At 51.6% G+C, this 25,290-nt stretch overlaps 1 protein-coding gene across 6 annotated transcripts; it reads right to left on the bottom strand.

The window, feature by feature from the left end:
- Positions 1–163: 163 nt before the first annotated feature.
- LOC115349443 (ADAMTS-like protein 2) lies at positions 164–23,020 on the bottom strand. Of its 6 annotated transcripts, none has more exons than XM_030033761.2 (18): positions 22,266–23,015; positions 15,367–15,509; positions 13,052–13,127; positions 12,431–12,533; positions 11,331–11,476; positions 10,458–10,581; positions 9,107–9,187; positions 8,484–8,659; positions 7,786–8,206; positions 6,763–7,183; positions 5,817–5,923; positions 5,501–5,630; positions 4,929–5,142; positions 4,138–4,293; positions 3,576–3,746; positions 1,648–1,824; positions 825–969; positions 164–706 (listed from the first exon to the last, which is right to left on the bottom strand). In XM_030033761.2, the coding sequence occupies exons 1-18, from the start codon at positions 22,362–22,364 to the stop codon at positions 588–590; spliced, it is 3,009 nt and encodes a 1,002-aa protein (XP_029889621.1). In that variant the 5' UTR covers positions 22,365–23,015; the 3' UTR covers positions 164–587. The 6 variants fall into 6 exon arrangements, 5 of the variants coding, with proteins under 5 accessions (XP_029889621.1, XP_029889619.1, XP_029889620.1 ...); XM_030033759.2 differs by having other exon boundaries at positions 15,367–15,504; XM_030033760.2 differs by having other exon boundaries at positions 5,501–5,627; positions 15,367–15,504.
- Positions 23,021–25,290: the final 2,270 nt, after the last annotated feature.

Here is a 25,290-nt window from a genome sequence, read left to right as displayed (position 1 = left end):
TCTTTGGCAGGCAACACAAAATGGGGTTTATCCGGTGCTGCCTGGAAGCTGTACTAGTGCAAGGATTTTTCCTCACCACCCTTCCTGCTCCTTGTTTTTGTTCCTCTTGTATCCCTCTTCCTCCCTTGCCTCTGGCCTAGGTACATGCATCCCAGAAACACAGTTTTACAGTTTAGCTCTTTATTGTGACACAAGATTTTTCGGTGTGTTTTGGAAATTGCCCTTGTAGTAGAAAAATCTGCAGGGCAGACCAGAGATACGGCTGCAGTAGTCTGGGCCCTGCTGCGGGCTGGCCTCTGCGCCCCACCGCCTCCAACTAGAGATCTTCAGAGATATGACAGCAGGGACAGGCTTTCCCAACTCACTTCTCAGTAGCTTTCTAGGAACTGATGGTTTGTCTTGTGTAAAATCCTCTTGGTGGAGAGGGAACATGATGGCTAAGTCCTAGGAATCCTTCCTCGCTGAGCAGGCTGGTCTACAGGGACTGGCTCCTCAGCCAAGCCGAGTGGGGTGGCTTCAAGCGGTAAAGTCTGGCTCAAGGGGGCTCTTGCCCCTGAACTTGGAAGGGAAGTACAGCTTGGCAGCAGTCAGGGTGACTTGAGCCGACATGACCGGCAGCAAGCCTTTCTGTAGTACCAGTGAGAACACAGCTTCACCTTCAGCACCAGCACACAGTTGGCCGTCGCTTTGTCTTCACAGTCTTCTTCTGGGAACAGAAGCACCCACAGAAGGGGTTAAAAAGGAGATGTGCTTCCCCAGCAGAGAGCTGGACAGAGCAAAGGGCTCCCAAGGGCTCCTCTCCCTCCCTGCCCTCCCAGACTTACCTGGTGCCTCTGTGGGACACGGCTGGAGTTGGCATGTCTGCCTGGCTTCTGGTTTGGAAGTGGTGTCACAGCCGTGAGCCAGCGTTTCCCCCTGGTAACACTTCACCTCACGGAGTCGCACACCAGCACCACATGTCTTGCTGCACTGTCGAGATCGAGAGAGAGGAAAGGGATTGTGAGAGGCATTTTTTTTATTTTTCTACAGTTCCGAAGTTTGTTCTTCCATGAAGCCTCCTGGTCCCTACCGTGGAGACTATTCTTGAGGAGGTTTGCGTCAAATCCCACACTGATCTCAAACTTAGGCTCCCCTTTTGTTGCTGGAGGAGAGCCTCCCCGAGCCGGGGTTGGGGCAGAGCAAGGGAGGAGTTTGCTCTAATCTCTTTAATGCAACTTGGAATTGTTTTTGCTTTGAGGGTTGATGCTGTGATAGAAGATGGAGAAAATGGCTGCTGTGAGCCAGGCCCAGCTTCCCCTGTCCTCCCATTCCCTGAACGCTCACAAGTTAAAATCAAGGGAAAGCAGGGAAACACAGAACATTGACTCCTGGCAGAGGAGGAGACACAGCTGTATCCTGTATGCCTGCAGTGTGGTGCATGCTCTTGCTCAAGGCAATAATCCACATGCTCTAAGGTTTTCTCCAGCTTGCATGTGCCAGTCCCTCCACCTGCTGCCTGGTCTGCAGAAAAGCAAAGCTCATGGTCCCATCCAGACCTAACAGAGCCCTCAGCAGAACAGGCTGCTAGAATGCCTCAGTGCAGGTTGTGCTCCACCAACCAGGGTTATGAGGCCTCCTCTCCCCCTTCTCCACCACCCCAAGCCCTACCTGAGACCAGGAGGTAGTGAACCACGTTGAACATGGCCTCCTGAAACAGGCAGCTTGTTCCTCAGGTTTCTGAGAGGCTTCACAGCGCTTCTCAGGGTACTCCTTGTACACACCATTCTCCAGGCCTGCACACAAGATGACCCGGGTCTTCATCCCTCGCCCACAGCTGGCATCGCACTGGGAAAGAGAACATAACAGCCAGGTAACAAATGATGCTCGTCAACTCTAGAGTTTCAAGTAAGATGGCATCCTGCTCGGAAGCAAGGTTATGCTTGTGCTAACACCAGTCTAACAGAGGTAGTGCTGCCCAGATCACAGGAGCAATGGGTGTCTGCAAAGGAGCTGAATTTCTTAGGGAGCGAGGACAGAAGCTGGTAATTAGTGTTTAGCCAGCACTGGGAATGCCGAATTCACCTTGGCTGGCCTGGAGAGTAGCTACCACAAGGGACCCGGAGCAGCCAAGGTAAGACTACAAAAAGCTGTTTCTGTCTTATTTTATGTATATCTATGTTCTCAAAAACCATGTAGCGTATTCATGTAGCAACCTACATCTTGGAGTACTGACAAGCTTTGCGTGGGCCCAAGGGGACCAAACTGGTGCACTGCAGGTGATTTGCGTGGACAAGTGCTGCTGTACCCAAAGCTATGCAGGCTCAGCTGGGGGGATTCACTCTCTCGGAACACCACCAAGAGAAGCCGTAGGAGCCAGGATCCGATTCTAGCTCAGCTATGCTCTCTGATGCCCATGGAGACAGTTGCCAGTTTGAGATTTCACTGCTTTGTGCCCTTCTTCACCACGGCAGGGCCAGCACAGCTGGCTTGCATTTGCCCTTAGTCATCCTGTGAACTTAGAGCTGATCAGCTGAGAGAAGACAGCAAAGGCAAAGAAGCTGGCACAGACAAAGGTGGGGAGCTCAGCCGGTCTTTCAGAGTTCAGGTGAGTTTAATAGCCTGGACACAGCTGAAAAACTGCACTGCAGTATTGTGTGTGACTCACACCCTAGGCCAGAGCAAGAGAGGGTTACGGGACTGCCATGGGTCCCCATGTTTAACCAGTTTGTGCTTGTTACCAGTGCTAGAGGGAGACTCAGCTGAATGTAGTCAGCAGCTATAAAGGGTAGCAAAATGAGAATAGAGGTTTAGCTATAGTTGGGGTGGGTGGGGTTTGGCTGCTTCTCTGATTCCCTAGAAATCTTCTGCCTTAGTGCTTTGTGAATCCCTATTTTGCTCAAGACTTTAAAGACAAAGCCCAAACCTGACAACTGACTCAATGCATTCTTCTGGGTGCTCTGGGATTTGCATCAGCTTGTATGGGGAAGCCTGAAGCCTGTAGGCCTTGAGCAACAGAAGGGGAGTAAGTAGACTGGTAAGTGATTGTTTGGTAGAATGGGGCACCTGGGCCATGTTCCCTGGACTCTTAAGTTGTGAAGCAAGTAGAGAGTCATGGCCTGGATGTGACTTCTAGGGCAGGGATCTGGGCTCTGGTTCAGGTTTACCTCTGGCTATTATTTATCAGAGATGAAGCTGGTTTTGTTGTGGTTTTCTCTTTAGTGGTGGAAGCAAAATCTTGGGGGGTGAGTGTGCATTCTGGACAAAGAGCTCTGCTGAGGTGTCTGCAACTGCCACCTGGCAGCTAGAGGTGGGAGAGGATGATTTCCTTAGGACACTGCTGCCCTCCAATGGAAGTCCCTGGGAAGGCAGCAAATGCCACAAACTTTGGGGTGGTCTATAGGGGATGGGTGGGGACAAGCTGGGGTATTCATTATTCCTTCTCCCTTTCTAAAAGGAACTAGGACAAGGGTACAGCTCCATGGCTGGAGGTTGCAGCACGCAACCTTGCTCTGCCAAGGGAGCCAGGCTCCCACCATCTCCTGTGGAATATGGGGTGGGAAGGAGGGCTGAGGACACAGGGCTGGGCTTGGCTTTACCTGGTCCCACTCCTGCTCCACCCAGTGTGCGGGGCAGTTCTTGTCTCCACACGGATGGACAGCCAGGGGCTTGGTGGCTGGGTCACACTGCGAGTTGGAGATCACCTTGCCCTCCAGGTTGCGACATGCGATGAAGCGGCTCATGCGTCCCTCACCACACGAACCTGAGCACTTGGAGGAATAAAGGGCATTTAGACACATCAGAAAGCAGGAAAGTGGAGGGGTCAGGGTTGGTGATGCCAGGAGACCTGAGTCCAGAGCCTAGCCCTGTCACTGGGACTGTGGCACTGGATCCCAAGGGTCTTTACGGGTACATCTGGTCAGGGGCTTCCATCCTCCAGGTGCTGTGAGCTTCCCAGATTATTGAATTGAGCTCACCTCACAGCTAACCAAAATTTACAGCACAGAGAGGCAAAAATATGGATTATTCTACTTTCTTTAGCTTAGCCTCTGCCAGAAGAAAGCCAAATGAGAGCAGTAGCATGACTGCCCACCTGCTCCCTCCCGCCAGCCCTGCACCCCAAGCGCTGCGTGCAAGGAGAAGCAGACCCTCTGGACTCACCGGGCCCCAATCCGAAGCGGTCCAGCGGCGGTCGCAGGGTGGGCCTGTGCACACCTTCTCGCTGCTGGGCTTCTGGGACTCGTCACAGAGGGGTGCTTCCACCGAGCAGCGCACCTCCCGCTTCATTGTCCCCTGCGAGCCGCACCGGGCCGAACACTGCAATGGTCATACAGAGTCAGCCCTGGGGCTCAGCAGCAGAGAACAAGGGGGACAAGCAAAGGCGAGGGAGGCAGCTATGCCTGCTCCCGTTTTCCCCCTGCTGCACTAGGTGAGAGGGGAAGGGCCCCAGCAGGTTACAGAAAAAGGTGGGTCTGTCTCTATCTCTGCTGCTTATTTACTTTGGGTCCTAGAGCTCCAATGCTCCAAGATGCTGATGCCTGGACTGCTGGTCAAAGTCACTGGGCCACTGGCCCAGTCCCAAGCAGGCTGTAGAAAGTCAATCTAAGGGATTTCAGTTGGGTTTTCACTTCTCTATATCTCCAAGCTACTGTTTCCCCATTCACCCTTAATTAGATCCTCTGGAAAAGGGAAGCAAAGCTTCTCGCTGACAGGGCTTTCATTTGGTCAACATCCTGCTTGAGAAGTGACCTTCGAAAAAATGTTTTGCAATGGCCTTTGTTTGCTGGGCAGTGCCAGAACAGGGGACCTATGGGTAAAGGCAGTCTTTGTTTCCCCAGGATGCAGTTGGCCAGGGGCTTCCTCAGCACCCAACATCTGCCAGCCACCTTCCTCCAGGCCCCAGCCCAGCCCCAGCTGCTTACCTCTGGGAGCAAAGCTCCCCTGCTGCCTACCTCGGACCACTCGGAGAGCTCCCACTGGGGCCCACAGGCCTTGTTCTTGCAGGCTTTCCTCTCCATGGGCCTGGCCAGCCCAGCTGACTCACAGAGGTCATCATAAACAGAGCTGTCAAAGCCTGGAGCCAGCATCTTCCAGCAGCGCACAGTGCGGTACTGATAGCCCTCACCACAGGTCCTGGAGCATTCACTCCACCGGCTGGTCTCCCACCTCCATGAGCAGTCCCCAGGAGAGAAAGCACAAAGGAGAACTCAGGTAAGGAGAACAAGGGACATAGGGTGGCTGAGGAGTGCCTGCACGCCTGGGACTCCCTCACCCAGTAGCTGCTGCTATGAATCTCCTCATCACGTATATGCCTTGTGTTAAGGCAAGTCTGGTCTTGAAAGCCAACTTTGCCGTTAGCAGGCAACTTAGCAAATTCCTTCCCTCTTTTTGCTTACGAGGGGATACAAGGGCTTAGCTGCTTAAGCATATCTTCCAGCCCAAAAATGGCTGTATACTTTCAGCAGAAAATGATCCTTACCAAGGTATGCTGTCCCCGTGGACAGCTGATGTCATTTCCACTCACCTAGGCTGGCAATCTCTCCCTGTGCAAAATTCGTGAGTAGGTTCTGGTCGCATTAGGGCATCGCAGTATGTTTCATCCACTTCCACTCCGTCGTACCGGACACACATAGCATATGAAGTGCTGATACCTGCTGGGCAATCAAGACCGTCTCTGGGTTGGGCTCCATCAGATCCAAAAGCCTCCTCCCACCATGATTAAATTACTGGAGTGCTCACTGCATCTGAAACTCTACCTGCCATTCTAAAAAATACCAGTATTTTCTCCATCAACAGCCAAAAAGGACCTCGTATCATCAGGCACTCGAAGCCAAACCTACCTGAAGTGCACGTGGAGCTGCAGGGGGCATAAGCTGAGACTTTCCACCGATACATGTCAGCCAAGCTGATGTCATCATGGCCCATGGGGCTCACATCAAACTCATTGCTGTGGAAAAAGGAGGTGGCGTGAGCTAAAAATGAAAAATTGCTGCAAACATAAAATAGTGAAATTCCTCTTTGCTGTCTTTGAAGATGGGAAGAAACCCAGTGTTTCTGCTCTCCATCTCCCCCACCTTGGGCAAGATGAACACTGATGAACAGAGAGTGTAAAGCCTTGATCCACCTTCTGAATTCAACTAGCAAGGCTGTGGATAGCTGTGGATCAACATCCCTCTGAGAGGAGGCATCATTCATAGTGAGTCTTCTGTATATTATGGTCTTTTGACCATGCGGGTGCCCTCAGCTTCAGTCACGCTATCACCTCAAGAGGTATGATGTTGAGTTGGAAAGGGGAGCTCAAACGAGGTCCCTCTTAGCATCATATAATGTGGTGGGGACAGTTCACATGTGGCTTGCCAGAAATGTTTAAAAGTTGGCCCTCTGTCTCCTGCCAAATGTTTACTGAAGTTACAGAAGCTTATGTGCCCAGAGGAATGGGACAGAAGGGCCATGATGTGGTGGTAAATGTGTGTATGTGACATGCTATAGACTCCTGGCCTTCTTTACAATCACATCAGTGTTGGCCTCGCAGGTCCTTCAGCACCCATTTAAATGGATCTCTTAGAGGCCGGCAGACCTGAAATATGTTCTGGGAGCTCCATGTCAGGCCAGCTGTGACAATCAGTCTTTGGAGGACACCATTCGTCAACCATCTACAGCAGGTGCCATGGATAGTTACTGGTGAATAGGGACATCGAGGACAGCAGTGAGACTACCAGAGGATTGGCTTGACCCTCCCTCCCCAGCTAACCATGCTCCTGTTTTGCCCAGGAAATCAAGTGCCACCTTTCAGTGCCAGGGGCTTGCAGAGGCTCTGCCTGGCTGATGTCCACGGTTGGGCTGGCACCTAGCAGAGGGCTCTCCACAGATGCCATCATGCTGTAGTTGGCCGCTTCCCCCTGACTCCCAGCAAATGTCTCCACCTTCAAGTCCTCCAGTGAGTTCTTATGGGCTGGCGCTTTGTGGAGGCCCTGTGGCCACCGGGCAGCTGTCTCGGTCCATAGCCCTGCTGTGGAGTTCCTTGGGGCCAGCCTGGCTGCCAGGTGCTGCAACTCCCTACAGAAGGCAGTGTTGTGCGGGTCTCGGTGACACAGTCGCCTGAAGAGACGAAGCCTGGAGGGTGCTATGCGGCTGTTCTCTGAGAGCTCGGATCTCCTCATGCTGTAGGGTACAGCTGTGCTGATGGAAATTTGATTGAACCTGAGAGCTGGAAGAAAAATACAGGGATGCTTTAACTATACTGGATGGCTTATACGTCAGCGTGTGGTATTTAACAAGGCAAAACCCATTCAGTATTTGGCCTCAAAATCATAAATTGCCATCAGGGTGCACCAACAGGCCTTAATTGCCCTGACCAACCTCACACACACTCTCTGCCCATTGCTCTGGAGCTCCTTTTAAGCTCAGGCCTGGGCCTTCAGTCCTGGCCTGAGCAATGTCGCAGGTGTGCTTTGCTCCTGAATTGTTGTTTGGCTTTCCCAGATGGACCTCAGATTTGATGTGTCACCTTGCTTTCAGTTGATGATCACTGGACTGTTGCTTTCACTACCCTGCTTGCCAAGCTCGGGTGCCGTGGGACTGCCCTGCCTGAGAGGGCACTGCTTGATCTGTATTGTGGCCACCCTCTCCCAGCTCCCCTGCCCTTACAGAGCTACTGGCCAGTGCTGCTTCCTCACAGTCTCCACCCTACTATTAATCAGAATTCCCTCCTGTCCACCCTGACGGTGGCCTTAGATTTCAAGAAAACTGATGTGGCATGTCCACTTTCAACAAACAAAATGAGAGAGAAGGAAAAACAAAGCAACCAACCCAACTCTGTTTCTCCAACTGCTGCTGCTTCCTCCTCCTCTTCCTCTCTTGTGTTTGCGTGGTAGACCTGTCTTATCTGGAAGTCATACTTCTCCTTCTCTTCACCTTGTTCCCAGCCCCAGTCCTGAGTCTGACTGGTGGAGTTGGTTTGGAAGAAGTGTGGGTGGCCAAAGCCTAAATCTTCATGCCCTTCTCTTAGAGGAAGCTGTTCACTGGTGTCATGTGGCGACAGGGAGAGCCACGTGGCATTGAAGTCCTGGGCAGCTCTGGAGTTGGCTGGAATGGGATGGTTCTGGCTGGTCTCTGGTAGGTGATGATACAGAGGTCTGTCTACAGCAGGGGCTGCAGTTTGGAGAGGTGGTGTCCGTGGTACAGTGTAGTCGTAAGTTATGTGTGGCATTTTCCCATTAAAGTTATAGTACTGGAGGAAACAGAGAAAGAAAACAAAACCCTTTTTATTTTAAGGACATATATCTCCCAGAGACCTTTTCTAGCCACGTCCATTTTGTGATGGATGTTAAGAGAAGACAGCATCCTCATAAACCCGAGGAAACCTCCTAAGACAGCATCTGGCTTCCTCAACCACCTAAGCACTCAGGTTTGGCTTGGGAACCAGGTTAATATTCCCTTTGTCTGAGGGAGGTTTACAATTTTGGGACAGGCAAGACAGGGAAGCCTAAAACTAGCTCCTCACATACCATGGCATTCAGAGACTGGTTAGTGGGCCCATGAGCTATGATATACTCCAGCCCATCCGAGTTCAGGCTCGAGGGCCTCCGGTACTTGAAGATTGTGCCAGCCACCCTGAAGTTCTGGGGGTTGTCAATGGCAGAGTTGCCGTTGAAGAAGAAATGCCCGGATTCATCTGCAAGTGCTTCAAAGAGAGAGAGAAAAGGGATAAATGTTATACTCTGTGCAGAACACTGAGGCTGCACTGGCACTGAGGAGAGTAAACAGCTCGTGACCGAAAAAAGCCTGATAGAAAAAGAACCGCAGGCCCTCCAGCATTCATCTTCTGCATCAGGTCAGATCAGCGGTGTTCGATGCCTGCTGCTTTCATTTCCCTCTCCAACAAGAACACAAATGTCTTCACAACAGGGACCGCCCATAGTGAGCTTAGTTTCCACAGGTCCCTCCTGCTGCTAGCTGCTGGAGATGCGGTAGCCTTGGCTTATGGAGAGATGACGTGCCCCTGTGCTACTCTGGAGGAAATGCTCACAGATAGCTCTCTCACAGCACAGATGGGAGTGCACAGAGCCCTCCTCCCACCTCCCAGGCAGCTGAACTGGGATCTCCACATCCATCCGGTTCCTCTGCTTACCTAGGATGTTTTCTGTTTTCCTGCGCTCAATGATGAGGATGTCCGTGGCACCAGCAGGGATGTTGGTGATGAACACATAACCTGAGGAACAGAACAGAGGGTGAGGAAACCCTGAGGACAGAATAAAAAGGTCTGGGTAGGAAAAGCAGCTTGTTGGGCAAGTATGTACGTAGTAGGGCAGCGCTGTGCTTCAGGGGCAGGACGCTAAGGACATAAATGCATGTTGCGCCAGTCTGTGAGCTCTAATCCCAGCTCCTCTCTGAAGTCCCATTACAGATCACCATTACAGGTCTCTCAGGCTCAGTCTGAGCACTGCTGAGTTTGGCATCAGGAAGGAACTGCACAAGTGTAACAGCCTGGCTTTAGGTGTGTGGATGAATGTCCTCTCACGCTCTTTCTGGCAAGAGCACAGAAAAAGCTTACTAGTGATCAGGGCTGATGCTGAACAGAGGATAGAAAAGACCACAGGTCCCCTCAGCTCCTGACTCAACAGAATTTGTCTCGGGAGTAGCATAAAAATTGACCTTTAAGAGCCTTCTTATTTCCTCTCCCTTTAAAGTTGTGTGGTTTGGCAGCTTGTCTTTCCTGCTAGAAATGCAGGTCTTGTCCATTCTGTAAGATTTTTATGAGGACTGTTAATGGGAGGCCAAAACTGTACCTGTACTTCTAGAAGGGTTAGCACCATTACCCCTGCTCTGGAAAGGGGCCAGAGTGCTTTTCTAGTCTGGTGTCTGTAGAGAGTGAGGCAGACTAGTGAAACAACAACAGTGTGAAATGATGTTCCAAAACAGCCTCGAACCACAGTTAATTAATTACTAATGAGCATACCACAGTCTATTCCTTCTGTGGGTAGAGAAATGGGCCATGAGGTTGCAATGGATGAATCTCAGCCCAGTTTCAGAGGGACTGTCCCTCAGCTGTGCCAGCCATAGGACTGGGGAAAGCAGGAGACCCAGTGCAGGCTGAAACAGATGCTGTGACCCTCATTGTAGGAGCTTAAGTTTCAAATGAACACATAGCACAAATAAAAGAAGATTCATTGATCTCTTCACATTATCTGAGGTGGGCAAGATGCCAAAATCAATAGGAACAAATAGATCCCCAGCCGCTTCCTATTGTAAAGAGGTGAAGGGAAACCTTACCAGCCTAATATACAGCACATCAAACCAATCTCCTCTGATGATTAAGTGAAAAGGACAAGATACAGGCATTTAAGCAGGGGTGGCACTCTTCAGCTCTTTCCACCAAGCATCTGGGAAACTCCTACCCACATTCAAGCCAGTCACCCTTCATGCCAGTTGGTGGTAAGAAGTAGCAGGTGAAGTCTCTGGACTGTGGTAGCAGGGAGTACCTATCTGTGAGATTGCCTTTCGGAAGCTGCCCGAGACACGGTGGCAAGTGCTGCCGTCCCCTCCACACACCCTGCATCTGTCCATCGTCCGGGGTGAGTACAGGCTCCCATCGCACCCAACTGGCTGCAAAGAAGAAAACAGGAGAGGGTTTCCTGGGGCCAGCTTATCTCCACAAGTCAGGGTCTTTTCAAGGAAACGCGACCATGCTCTTTTGGTGAGGTTCTCGGCAGGGGTGAGGGGGAATGTAGGTTTGCTTGGAGTGGAGTAATGAATGACTCCAACAGCAGCAGAAATTCACCTGTGTAACTTGTGACCATCTACATGGTGCTCCTGAACCTGGGGCAGGGGCTTGTGTGTGCAGGTGAGTGGAGTAAGGCTCGGGTAAGCTGTTTCGGTTCCTTCTGTCTTTGTATTTAGGCTAATCCTTCTCACTGAAATAATGACATACAACATCACTCTCCAGATGTTGCATCAAGGACAGGCCTTTCTGAGGTTGTAAGGCACCTCTCTGTAACACTGTATACAACCACCCTTCATCCTTGCTGCATGGGGTGAAAAATCAAATGGAAGATTTTTTAATTTTTTTTTTTTTTTTAATTGGATGACTATGTAAACAAACCTGCAATTCTAGTCTTCTCTGTGCTGAGAGTAAAGTGCTGTCACTCAGTGGGCACACGTGGATGTATATAATTCCCTTTGTGTGAACCTCTCTGCTCTCCTCTAGCCCACAGGCATTCAAGAGTGAATGTAATTACTCCATACCAGGCCTCGGTTTCAATTCCCTGGTGGAACCCCTGGCCTTGTGATGACCAGGAGGTCCAGTCATGCACTTACACTCCCAATTTCTGTACTACTTCCTCCCAGAGCCTCACCTCACACTTCCCATTGATGCAGACCCCTTGATAGGTCCTGTCCTTGCAGGAGGTACCATCCTGTGCTCGGGCCATCAGCTGCCTCTCTCCACTCCGGGTGGTGCATTGGAGGTCACATGGCTTGTTGGAGATACTGGTGTAGTCATCTGAAGGGACAGAGGCAGAAAGTCACCAGGCAGGTCAAGGTGCTCAGAGATGGGCAGCGAGGAAGGGGACTTTCCTCTTATCCATACTGATGGTTTGATGTCACCTTGGATGTTCTTGCTGCTTGAGATGACGCCCCAAGGCTACAGATTTTGTAGTAGCAAATGGGTCATGGTATGAGGCTGCAGCTGGGGACCATGCCTAGCAGAAATACTTCTTGCTGGCAAACCCTCTTCCTTGCCATGCCCTCTCCCCTTTATGGTGACATCCCCCGTGCCAGCCATGGGAATCTGCATCAGCAGATGCCAGGCCACACATAAATACACCAGAGCGAGCAAGACCTGCAAGAGGGGTACTGACTGTGTGGGGCTGTGGCCAGCTACACCCCATTCAGCTGAGCAACTGAAGCTAGAGGTGCAGGTGTTCTATGTCCCCTTGGCAGCTAATGGAAAGAGGTTAATATCTCAGGTGAGCTCAATCTGGCCTCAAGGGACAACTGGCAACCCAAGTGAAGCAATCTGTCTCGCCTGTGCAGGAAACGGATGGGCATCCTGTTCAGAACAACCCACCACCAACCCAGTGGGAAGCATGCTGGGTGACAGAGGCAGCCAAAATGGTAGAAGGCACAAAGAGCGTGAACACCCACTCTGCCAAGATGACTGCTGGTTAGCCAAGACAACTCAGAGAAGCCTGTGTCCTGTCTGCCCACCAGTGCTTGCTGATGTAGGATCCAAAACAGGAGCAATGTGGTGAGAGAGGAGGCCTGGCTGGCTGGAGCATTTCTGTGAAGAGACAGGGAACGATTTCTCCAAAGCAGGGAGCATAGGGGAGCACTTCCAGACCAGCCAGGAGCATCCATCCCTTGTCCCCTGGGACCTTCCCCTTCTCCTGTGTCTGAGAAGTTCCTGTGGGTGTTTTCTCACCCTGATCCTTTGTGTGAAGCTGTGAAAACCCACCTGGATAGAGGGGCATCCAGTGGTAGTAGCGCTTCCCAAAGGCTTTGGCATTGAAACTGGAGCACTGCTGCTGTTTGAAGCTTGCTGTGTTGGCTGGGCAGGGCTATGGAGGGAATAAATGTGATCAAAAGCTCCCTATGTTACAGCCATGGTTGTGACACCTGCTTGTCCCTGCTGCACCCTTGGAGGATGAAAATGCCCTGTCCAGCCCGGACGGAATCAGTGATGGACTCTGAGGTGCCGTAATACAGGCAGAAAGGCCAGGCCTCCATTGCCAAGGGTCCCTCAAACAGCTGTATTTAACAGTCTTGCAAAAATTACTTCCAGCAAAGGGAAAAGCATACTGGAAAAACTTCGTCCCTCCTCCCACCCCACAACAAATATGTTTTTATACCCTTTTCCCCCACCTCCCAGTCCCAGAAAGTAGAGACCATCTCCCACATCTTCAAAGGCAACCACTGTCAACCACTCTAGGAGTGGATTGTACCCCTTGTCTGCAGTCCTCTGACGGACCAGTTGCACCCTGAGTGTTGGTGATCTTGCAGCTCCAGTTGTGATTCCCCCTCCCCCCAGTCCCACATGCCCCAGTAAGGACCAGTCAGTACTGGAAGTTGTTCTCACCTGCTGCTGGCACAGTTGGTAGTGCTTGGCCTGACCAGCGCACATGGTGCTGTTTGTTCCCTGGGGCATCTGAAGCCTGCAAAGGAGAAAGAAAATGAACTGGAGGTCTGTGAAGTACTAAGGTATTGAGGATGATAGAGAAGTCAGGCCTGGGGGGAGAAGCAAGGCAGGCATTGTATCAGAGCAAAGCTTACTGGACCTAGACTAGCCAACATCTCTAAAACACATTTTCAGTGCTTTTAGGTGGACGGTGATTTTAGTCTGCTCTCGTTTTGGGGCAGGTTGAGCAGATGGGGAGCAACGGCAGTACCACCACCCCTGTGTCCCTTAACCTCTGAGCTCCAAAAGGGTTGATGTGACAAAAGGACAATAGACCCTCGTGATCCATCGCTCCCATGGAAGCACCTAGGATTTGCAGTGACCAGGGGATTTGATTTCAGGATTCACTGTGCAGTAGGCAGAGAGATGGCACCTCTCAAGGAGACTGGCCACCTTAAAAGATTAGCAGGAAAGGCTTTGTGCAGATGATGGACTAAAACGACGGGAATTTCTCAACACTTGATGCTTTAGCTCTGGCCAGCAGGAGTTACCCAGGGGATACTGAAGTCCTTGACTGATGCAAGGGTGAAAAAATTCTTGAAAGCTGGGAAGACATATGGAGAATGGCCAAGACCACAGATTAAGGCAATGTGGTCCGTGTAAAGATCAGCAGTAGACAATGTGTTAACGGCATTGGGAACTTAGGATGCACTGTGTAATGAAGAACCTTGTAGGCATGTTCAAGCTGTACTGGCTAGAGGTACTGCAGCTGTACCTCCAGAGCAATGCTTTACATGATGTACATAAAGCCTAAATTTGCACCAAAAAGCTTGAAAACTGCCATCCCTTTAAGCTGAAGCAGAGGCTGCCTGCAGACTCAGGCAGAAATTGTTTCATGGGCATACCTGGCTCACACTTAAGCCATTCTCCTTAAAGCTGCAGAAACCTTTTGGCTGGATTTTATGTTGGGCTTTTTTTTTTTTAAATTCAGACTTGATCCCTGGAGTAGAATGCCACAGCAAAGGCCTCTCCTCCCCAGCTGTGGAGTCAAGGATAGAACAGATGTCAAATGGAGAGAAAAATCTCTCTTCTGGCAGCAGGCAAAGGGCAGAAGGGCTGCTCTGGCTGCCTGGGGTGTGGGACAGCCCTACGTTCCCTCCTACCCTCTGTTTCCAATTGCTCTCCCATGATGGCCATGGTATGCTGGGGAGGAGGAGCAGTGGCAGAGACACTGGCAAGCCCAGTTAGTGGGGAGGCCACATCCAGATGAAAGGTACTGCAGCACAACTGGACCCTCACCGTGCTGCCAACCAGCCCACATAAAAAGTTTTCTGCTGCAGGAGGGAGAGCGGGTTGAGGGCCCTAACTTGAGCTTCCTCCACTCAGGAGTGCATTCATGCAGAAGAGAAAGGGGCCGAGTGTGGGGTGGGCAGCCCCTGTGGGCTTGCTGTGCTGTAGGATGCCAGCTCTCATTAACATCTCAGGAGCCTGGAGTAGCAGGTTAGTGAGGTGCTGGAGCAGGAGGGCTTGGTGGCAAGGTGACCCGGAGGGGACAGCAGGAGTTCAGGCAGCTGAAGCTCCCCAGCTCTCCCCACTCCCACAAACCCAGCCCAACTGATACCAGGACTGTAGCAGCTGCAGGGGACAAATGTGGCTGTAGGGGACAAATGGAGATGCTGGCAGGTGACAGCCAGATAAATGACAGAGGGGAAAAAAACTTGCAAGCTCTGCAGTGAATAAAGAGGGGAAATTGCTGAGACGTGGCTGAGCTGGCTGCTGCCAGGAGTAAATCAAGTCCCCATACGATGTCTGAGAGTATGTACCCACATCCTTAGCACAGGAACTGGCTACAAATCAGGGTTAGGTTAGTCACAGCTGCCACAGTAAGCGAGGGTTTGTGAAGGAAAGGGGAAGAGGAATAGAACTAGCCTTCTCCAGCCCGCACCCCTGTCATCTTCAAGTCTCCCACAGACCCCAAGAGGGGACCAACCCCTTGCTCCCCATCACACAAGCCAGGATGAGTGCGTGATGTGTTCAGGGGGCCTGTCGCCTGTCCCACTGTAGCGTGCTTCTCCCTTGTCAGCCCTCCCCACTGCCACCTGCTCACCCCCTACCCCACAGGCAACAGCCATCTTCCTTTCTGAGAGGCCACAGAAGAGGGAACGGCCGACCCTGCAAACCCAGGAGGTTTGGCCCCAAAATGCAGGTCAGGGGCTCCCCATTTCCCCTCTGCCACTGGAGACCTGGCCAAGCGTTCAGGCTGGGACATGACTCACCTCTGTCGCAAGCAGTGCCTCTCCCGGGACATCACGCCTCCCCCACAGGACCGGGAGCAGGTGGACCAGGAGCTCCACTCTCCCCACCACTTGGTGACTTCTTCATCCCAGGGGCCAGCTCCATCTGCTGCCTCACTACTGTCCTGACAGAAACAGACCATGGTTAGCAGGAGAACCTGGCTCTTCACTGCCCCAGGCAGAGAAGGGCCTTCCAAAATCAGCTCCCCCAGGGACCGTGTTACCTGGATGCCTTCTAAATGGGCAGCACTGGGACAAGCGTGGCAGGATCAGGCCCCTGTGGAGCCACACCAGGCTCACACATCTCAAAATTCATATTCTCCCTCCAAGACTGAGTTATGCATGGGAAGGAGGATGCCTCTGGGATCTCATGACATGATGCGGAGAAAGGCTGTCAGGCTGGACATGTGTGACAGTAATGCCAGCTGCAGCCTGACCCCACAGCATCACTCCCAGCCCGGGTCAGATAGAACAGCAGGTCACAGCTCACGCTGCCCGCCTGGGTCTGACGCGCAGTCAAGAGAGAAGAGGAAGAGCTGTGGTGCTTGGCCGTGCGGAGGCCTGCTGGCAGGGAAGCTGCGGGTACGCATCTGTCACTCGCTGGAGCTGCATTTCAATGAATAAACTTCTCTTTGTGACTAAATCAGCTCAGATCCAAGCTCCTCACCCTCCAACCCTCACAAAAGTAATTTCCAAGAGTGCTTCAGAACCAGAGCCTCCTGCAACTGCTGTTGTCCCTTCTCCCCACACACCCCACTATACTCAGAGGAGGGTTGCTCCCTCTCCCAGCATGCCTTGCTGGGGCTGAGCCTTTAAATTTGGCAAACCCAAGCTCTTTTGGCCCCAATGTGGTCAGTGCAGCAGGCTGCTGTTGGCTGTGCCTCCCCAGTTCCCAGCAGGTAAGGGATTCTGTGTTTTAGCTGGGTTTTTTTTTTTTGACTTGCAATATTTTCCTGCTTAGTGTCTGATGGCCTAAAAGCTCCTAGGGATTTTGGCAAACTAGCCTGTGCAGAAACTAATTTGCTGTTTACTGAAATACAGCTGTGAGTAGCGTTGAATGCAGCGATGAGTTTAACACAAGACAGTGACTGGAAGTGATTTATCCAGCTGAAAATGGTGATAGTGTTTCAGTCTTAGTAGAAGAATATGAATATTTCTGTGCATGTAAAATATGTTAAAGTAAGGGCTCAGGGAAGTTGTATCAGTGCTACTATTAGCAAAACCTGCTGGTTTGTGGCAGTGGCCGACAGTCCTGTTGCAAAGAACTGATCTGCAATGCATAATTGATGGATGTGAAAGAAAACTCATCAGGGTTCGCTCATCACTATATGTGCTCTGTTCACTATTTTGGTTGACTGTCTATTGGCTTTATGCTTTTTCATGGTGTAATAAAGCCAAAGTGTTCTTCATCTTGTAGTGCAATTCCTGCCTGAGAACTTGTTGTTTCTAGAGTGTCTGCCAACAGAACACCCTCTGGGCAGAGGAGATGCAGCTGGTTTTATGCAAATGTTTTTAAGTTGTAACTTAGTGTTGTTGAAATGCACATAGTGCCTCTTCTTGGTGATAGCCAGAGTGTGTTGAAAGTAACCTACTCTGCTGCAAAAAAGCAGCATGTTACCTGATGCTTTACTCTCTAGTGATTACAATAGTTGATTTCAAAAACAATACAACAAAACTCTTTGCTGTACTTAGATGTTCTGGCTGGAGTTGACTTGCCTGACAGGGACCAAATGCTGTGGCCAGCAGCTGAGTTGCTCAAGAGAAAACCAAAATTTAAAAGAAACAGACATGTTTTCAAAAATACCTTTTTCTCTTCTTCCAAATGATCATCTCAACCTATTTGCTACAAGAATTCTTGTCTGACTGAAATTAGCAGACTGTAAATGGAAATGACTGAAATGGAAATGTAGCTTCCACATTTACAAAGGAAAGAAACCAAAGGTCTCTTATTGTAAGGTATGTTCGGCTAAAATCTTTCCCTGACCCCTTCTATGCTTCTCTGTGATAAGCATCTCAAGGCCTGTGATAAGCATCTCAAGGCCTGTGGTGGAAGAGCTCTTCACAACTTCCAGGAAGGAGAATGCCAATGATTTATCTGGTGTCTGTGCGGAGAGCTCAGCGCAATACAGATTCTCCCACAGCTGAGGTAATAATCAAAGCTGGTGTCCTACCACTTCACTGAGTAGTTATATGAGGTGCATGGACTGCCTGGAGGGAAGGCATGTTGACCAAAAGCTGCAATATTTAAATAGCTTTTCCCCAGGTGGCAATAAAAACCTGTTAGCTGTAACCTACAAGACAGTCCTGCTCCAGAGATCTTACAATCCAAATAGGTGAGATGGGATAGAAGGGAAACGAGCGAAGGGAAGTAAAATAGGCTGTTCTACTGACCTACCCCTGGATACGAAAAAGATTTTGTGTATTTGGAGTGGTGGAAAGTTGCAGGCTCCTTTTCAAGGTTACTGCTCTTGGGTGTTTTGCCTGGATGCAAGGAGACTTGGCATGTGGTGGCAGAGCTGAGGTTTGGGGAAGATCAGCATCTCTGCCTTTGTGCACCTCTTTCTTACGGTTAGAATAGGATACGTTTCTCTCTGCACTGCAACTTTCAGGAATGACAGGAGCCCAAATGAAGATTTATTGAAGAATGCTAGTCAAAGAGCCTTTTTTTTTTTTTTTTTAAATAAAATTTGTTCTCCTATATCCATAAGCCATGTTCCTGCTTCCTCTCTGCACTGGAGGAATCAATCACTTTTTAAGTAGATTGATTTGGCTCTCAGGTTTTCCATGACCAAGCTCCCTTGCCAGTCCTTGCCTAGGAGTGCTTATTTCCTTGTGTAAGCAAGAACAATGCTGAGCTGTCCCCTTGGCCAGTGAGACTTATGGCATGACTGCATCTGAGTCCTAGGCCTGGTGACATGGAGGGGGAACTTCAGGTACTTAGAGCTAGGGCAGCTGTTTCCAATCTGTGCTGAATTTATTATATTGTCAGAAATAAATCTGCATTAACCATGACACACAAACAGTTCTTGGTTTTAATTAGAGATACTTGCATTTTCCAAATTTCCAGATAATAAATTAAGGGCTGTGGGACAGGCTCCAGATTAGATTAGCTTCTAGCTTTAGTTTCCCAAGCCCCTCAGCAAATCCCAAGAGTTACCTTTTGGCCGAGTGAATCCCCCCCGCCTCTTCCTTGCAGAAGGAGAAAACAAAAGGGCTTTACAACAACTCTTTCGCACTCTTCTGGTTATAGGAGATGCTGGAGCTGCTCTAACTTGCACTCTGCTGCAGAATCACAGAAACAGAACAGGCTAGAAATGCCAGAGCAGGAGATGCGCATAAGTACAGTCTTTATAAGGCTGGCTCTGCCTGGGCTTGGGTGAGGGCTCTGGCTACAGAAGGCAAGAGGGTCTGTTACAATTCCCTAGGTGATGAGAAATATCAGGCCTAGAATTTACATCTGTAGAAAATATAGACCACGTTCCAGTTCAGACAGGTGTTCTCCGCAAGAATTTCCCCGGAGGCGTTTGTGGCTTGGCATGGGGTCATTATAATAGCTGCAGTTCTTCCTCTCTGAGGCTAGCCAAGTTATTTCTGTGCCTCTGCACCTATGCTGGAGGCCATGCAACTGGGTAGGTGAGGGCTGTCCTCCTGTCCCCTTCTGGGGGGGGGGGGGGGCAGAGCTTTGAACCCCAACTTGCAGGGAACTTTTTCGGGATAAAATATCTGTCTCCGGATTTGCCAATATCAATGACAGAAACATCAGTCTCTAAGCCAGCATCACTGAAAGCTTTTTCTGTCTAACCGAAAACCCAGCAGCTGCTTCCCCGCTTCCCTCTGCCAAACAAAGGCTGCCACAAACAAAATGCTTCAGCCCTGCAAAGACGGGTGGGCCTGGATTGACATCCTATCAGATTTCCAGGCAGTCTTTCTGAAGAGCTGAAAGGGATAAAATAAATTCTCCGCTGACTCTCTGTCATGCCCTGGATCAGCTCTGAGCAACACTGGGCTTCCCAGAAACCTGGGAGTAACTGCAATTACCGTGCCGATGGCCCAGTCTCCTGGGTTGCTTATTGTTGTGCCTAATCTTGAGATTCATTAGAGCCTGGGTCCTGGAAAAAAGCTGTCTGGGAAGAGAGACCACAAACATGCCTGTCTAGTTCCCTTAATAGAGGAGCTTGGAGGGGGGGCAGGCTCTCTGTTGCAGCCCAGCATGCCTTAAGGGCTGGCCCACCACTGAAGGGCACAGTAGCTGTTGTAAACTGTTCTGTTCAACCCTGTCTGAGCTTATAAGACTACTAGAAACAGCAGCTGAAAATGAACTAAATTCTTCACAAACCTTTTCTGAGGCCATTAACTGCATGTCCTCTACCAAAAATTTCCACGATCCCTTTACTTAGGGGCTTCTCTCTACAGCAAACCACACTACTTAACTGAAATACTAAATAGCTTCAGATGTCTCAATGCCTGGAATGGACGTCAGATTATTATCTGGAAATGAATGACCGTGTTCAACTCCCCTGGTTTGGGTTCCCCATGTCATTCTCTGACTAAAGCCGTGGTGACAGACTCTACCACAGCCCTGAAAAAAACACAATAGCATTTGCAACTATGCCTTGATGTTTAACAAAAGAATTGGTGTTTGTGTAAAGCTATTTCTCATCCTGTCATTGTTTTATCCTATTTGGAGAGACTAGATAGTTTGTACGAGAGATTCAATGTTGGAAGCAGACACAAAACCAAATTTTCCTTAGAAAAGCTGAAATGGTATTTGACAAGTTTTCCATGAGGGGAAGCTATCCTGAGGTAAAATGAGCAATGCAGAATAATTTTTACAGGATCAGGAAGAACACTAATCTGGGTAAAAATGGTAGCTTGCTAAAGATGTGATATTGCAGCAGATAAGTAACAGAAATCTGGACATATAATAAGGCGCAGATGAGAAGCAGATTAGAAAACCAGTGAACAGAAACCAGCGGAGAACTATCAAGCACTGTTTGTAATCCTGCCATGACAGAAAGTTCACAGGCAAGTGCTGTACGTCATTACAAAATACTTGATCCAAGTCAGTTAGGTCATTCCCTTCAAGGGGGATAATGCAATTATTCTGGGGCAAGCCGGTAGAAAGGATGGAAATCTGTGAAGCGGAAGAAGGGAGTAAGAGGCAGTGTCCATGAGAGGCATCTCTATCATCAGGTTTTTCACAGACATTGAATGCAGTTAGCCCCATGCAGGAAGGAATATGCTTACCCTGTCTACAGACTGAGGCTTTCTGTGACACTCTTTGTATAACCATGTTATACACAGAAAATGGGACAGCAAGAAGAACTGGAAGTTAATCCCCTAATGACCATTTTGTGCACTGCCTTGCACTAGAGATAGCAATCATACTAGCAACCATATCTGCCAGGCCAACTCACACCACGCAGTCCTTGATCAGAGCGCTCTGTGGGGATCTCCTGGCGTAAGAGAGTCCTCGGGGCAGACCTGGCAACAGTGCTGGTGTGCGTTTGTCCTGGGAAGGGCTCCGAGGCCCAGATGCCCTCATCTTAGGTGCTATACAAACACAGCTGCTGGGGGCAGGGAGAACCATGAGCGCCCAAGGCTTGTGTACACATGTTGATGAAGGATTCCATCCAGGTCAGTCCTAAAGGAAGGACTTCACACCTCTTTAGCTTGAGCCAGCTTGCTCTGCCTGAAGCTTCTCTCTGACTTAACCCTACAGTTGAGGGGTAAACAAAACAGGCAGTGGATGTGTGAGAAGGTAAAAAGAAAGTGGAACTGAGACACTTCAGCTTTAAAATTAAGACAACCCCAGAACAGGAGATGCTACTGCTCCTCAAACCTGGGTTATCTGCAGTAAAGCTGCAGTGTCTGGTCTTCTCTGTGTTTAAGATAGCTCATGTGAGATTGCTTCACCCCAGCCACGGAGTCTGAGGTGCGTGTAGGGCGGGAAACACAACCCAAAACCCTCTTCCTTTGGGCAGAGCAGAATCCCTTCAGTAGCAAAGAAATCCGGCCGGGTTCCCCTCAGTGAAACGGAGCGCCGAGCCACAATGCACGCAGTGACCCGTGAAGGCAGAGGCACAGCCGGAGCCCTGCGAAGCCGGGATTTCTGCCTCCCCTGCTGCAATAATGAGGGTGATTCTCCCAGGCTGGGCCTTGGGAAGGAGAGGGGGACTGGCAGAGGGGTTTCGGTGCTGCTGTGAAACAAGTGCCACAAGGAGGGCCAGGCTGAGGAGGTCCTTTGTGGAGGAGAGCAGAGATGAGGGGAGTGTGGGGCTTCGATGCCCAGACGTGCACCCCACAGCGGAGAAAGCAGCTGCCTAAACCCATGCCTGGGGTGGCGGGAAGGAGAGGGAAGAGGAAAATCGGTTCGTTTTCAGCCCTAAACTGGAGTCAACCCTCTGCTAGGGATGAACGTGGGGGGCAGCCTCGGGCAAACCCCCAACCAGGGAAAGGCCCTGCCCCCCCAATGGTCCTTCTGGTGATGCTGGGAAGCCTCCTCACCCCCGCCGGCCTTTTGTTAGTGCCAGGCGGCTGGGGTGTGGGCAAAGTGTCTGGTCCTCGGGGTAAATCTGGGGGGGAGACACGACAAAACCCCCTTTTCAAGCACCTCAAGACTGAGGGAGGGCAGCGGGGTCCAGGCTATACCCTGCAGGAACCACAAACCTGCGGGGAAGGGCGAGGGGCCGCCGCTGCCCCAAGGCGACCACCCGCTCCCTGCCCCTGCCCCGCGCCAGGCCCGGGGCGGCGAGGACCGGCCCCGCCAGCTCGGAGCGCCCCTCCTGGCCGCGGCTCCCTGAGGGGAGGGAGGGAGGGAAGGAAGGAAGGAAGGAGAGAGGGAAGGCTCCGCCGCCGCGAGCCCACCCGCCGCCGCTTACCTTAGCGCCGAGGGGGGCGGCGGCGCTGAGGAGGAGGAGGAGGAAGAGGAGGAGGAAGAAGCGGAGGCGGCGGCGGCGGCGGCGGGGAGCGGCGGCCATGCCGCGCTGCTGCTGCTGCGGCCGCCGCGGAGGAGGCGGCGAGGCGGCCCACCAGCGGCGGTAGCAGGAGCAGCCGCCGCCGCAGCACGGGCCGGCATGGCTGAGGGAGTTAATGACTTTACAACCTGCCGGGTGGCGGGCGGCGACCCGCGGCGCGGCCGCTCGGCGGGGGATGGGGCTGGGCTGGGTTGTGCTGGGGGGGGGGGCCGGGCGCTCCTCAGGCCCCGCCGCCCCGGGGCTCGGCCCCGCGTCCCGCCTGCGAGCTGTGGGGCAGGCGGGGGGGCGGGCAGCCTGAGCCTGCCCCCTCGTACCGCCCTGCCCGCGGCCGGTCCCAGCGCCCGGCCCTTCGTGACTGCCTCTCACCGCTTTTTGGAGCTCGTTTGCAGCGTCCCTGGGCAGCGGCGTGACACGGCGAGCGGTGCCTGCTGAGCCTCCCGGGGTTCGGACACCCGGGCAACCCCCCTCGCTCCTAAGCGAAGCCCTCCGTCCGTAACCCCCGCCTCGCTTCTAAGCGAAGCCCTCCGTTCGTTCCCTCCGTTCGTTTCCTCTTGCACAAGAAACATTTGCTAGCCGATTCATCTTTCCTGCCCTTCCTGGTCAAGCTCTGTTTCCGAGTGCATCCCTTTTGGTGGCCCTGGAGGGGCTGGAGGGCAGCCCTCCATCCTGGGAAGGGTGGGAGGGAAGCATCACCCAGGACGTGGAGAGCTGCCCTTGCTGGCGGGGTAGATGAATCGTGCCTGCATGGTGAGCCAGCCCGATGACCTGGCAACTAGATCCTCTCTTAGTAAGGACTCAGAGGCCCCAGTTCTCAGCCACGGTTTGTTAAGTCACATCCCAAAGCCCGGCTTAAGTCTCACATGAAAGTTGTTTGCCACCACCTCAGTTCAGGCATCCTGTCTTTATGTGTTAATTGCAAAAAGCACACTGCAAAATCAGACCGCTTGGACTTATTTGCAGCAGTCTGCTCGCTGCTTGAGGCCTTCTCAGAAGGTGCGAAGGCACCTCAGAAGCCCTCCAAGACCTTCCAGGCTAAAGAAATCTGTCTATCCCCATCTCCAGGTGCTGCTTCCAGGCTGCACACTGAGACAGTCAACTGTGCGACTTAAGAGGAATGAATTTGCTTGCTGGTACCTTCCCCCGCTTCCTTCTGGATCCCCCCCCCCCCCGCTGTGCTTGTGATCAGAAGGCAGCTCTTGGCGAGACGCTGCGAGTCCCTGTGCCGGCACACCTCAGCCCTCCCGGGAGCCGGCTGCTGTGAGCCATGGATAGAAGCTGTGCAAAAATGGCATCAGGTGTCCCCAGCCTGGGGCGGGCGTCTGGGGAGCAGCAGTTTCTGCCTGCCAGATGTGCTGTAATTAGTGTGGGAAGGTGATCCGAGTCCTCTGCACCTCTCCCCCACCAAGGGTTTCAGCCTCAAGGTGGAGGGAGGGGAGAGGAATGATGGAGGGGTGTCAGCAGGGGGGAGCGACAGCGGACTCCTGATCAAAGCTGTTTGCTAGCAGGCAGGGGGCAAGGGGAGGAGGGGGGCATCCGCTTCTGACCCATCCAGAGAAAATCAGGGTGAGGAGCGTTGACAAATAACATGGTTGCGCCATGAGCTGTTTTCTACAAAGGCGGGGCCGGGGGGGGGGGGGACGGACTTCAGAGTCAATTCTTGGCTTTCCTGCCCTGGTGCAGCCCTGTGTAATGTTCCTCCGGAGCCAGCTCCTGCCCTGCAGATAAGCAAAGCTGCGGAGAGGCACAGGGGTGGGGGAGAGGCTGTGCCCAAGAAGAAAAGGGGGGCTGGCTCCAGCTTAGCAAGAAAGTCGGTAGCAGTGTGGGTCTCACATGAGTTTCAGTGCATCTGATCTTCTTCAGCCCCTCTCAAAACCAGTGTCTGAGCCGGAGCCCTGAGGGGCAGAAACAGTCTGTTGAGTGCCGCTCGGTGAAGAGATGATTTGGGGAGGGGGGACCTGCATGTGAGGCACTTAGGAAGCGTGACGGGGCAAATCCAGGCGTCCTGCGATGCTCTCCCCTCCAGGGCCCCTCCGTGCCCCCTCTCTCCTGACCTTTCTTGCTAGTCCTGCTCTCATCCTGCAAGCACAACTCCTCAGCCTCTTCTGGTCACAGGGGTGATGCAAGTGCGGTGTGGAAGGCAGAAAGACAATGCTAAAATGCTGCTTGCCATTTTACATCCTGAGTTTTAGGTGTGTGGTTGTTTTCTTGACATTCAGGGGAGATTTTGAATACTCTCAGTCACTGTGGGAGCAAGGGTATGGGAGAGAAGGGTTCCCTCATAGTCTTGAGACGCCTCCAGGTAGCCAGTGTAGGGAAAGGTTTGATAGTGCTATTGAACCAATTAATAAATTTGAAACCTTGTTAATAAAACCATCACCAGTTACCACAACCAGCTTCCAGTCTTGTAATCATTTGTAATCCACGTCTCCCAATTTGTATTTTTTTTCCTGCTATCTTTATTTAGACCATAAAGAAAAGTTGCCACTTTCTAACTGGGCCAACCAGTTCTGCTGTGGTCTGTATTACATGCATGAGCAGGCTGAGCTCCGCGTGTGCAACAGCTCTTTGTGGTTTTGTGTTCAGCCCTACAATTACAAGGGGCTTTTCCCCAGTTGCTTCCCAGTTTCATGTGTCTTGTTAACAGAAAGTAGGTCTGTAATACCACCAGGGAATGTTTAAAAGGTTCACAAAGGTTGAGGGTCTCTTCTTTATTAGCATCCAAGCACCAGAGCCACGTGGTTTCATCCTAACAGTCTCTCCATAACCAGAATTGAGCTGGGGCCAGCCACAGTGTTTTGTTGTAAGTGCCAGCCATGTTCGGACACGTGGGCTGCTTAGGGGGACTGATTCACACTCATCCCCTGCCCTCTGGAAGTTGCTTAGGATTATTTCAAAATTTTGTTTCATGGAACTGTTTCTCTAAAAAGCT

The sequence above is a fragment of the Aquila chrysaetos genome, chromosome 12 (assembly GCF_900496995.4).
Source record: "Aquila chrysaetos chrysaetos chromosome 12, bAquChr1.4, whole genome shotgun sequence".
NCBI lineage: Eukaryota > Metazoa > Chordata > Aves > Accipitriformes > Accipitridae > Aquila > Aquila chrysaetos.
Note: the sequence above shows the minus strand (reverse complement) of the source record. Positions and strands in the feature narration are given on the sequence as shown.

Coding starts and splice junctions, on each gene's coding strand:
- LOC115349443 (XM_030033759.2), bottom strand. CDS start 22,462: ATGCCGGCCCGTGCTGCGGCGGCGGCTGCTCCTGCTACCGCCGCTGGT. Junction 11,477..12,430: donor CTGGATGCCCCTCTATCCAG/GTGGGTTTTCAC, acceptor CTGTCCCTTCAG/ATGACTACACCAGTATCTCC. Junction 8,660..9,106: donor GAAAACAGAAAACATCCTAG/GTAAGCAGAGGA, acceptor CTCTCTTTGAAG/CACTTGCAGATGAATCCGGG.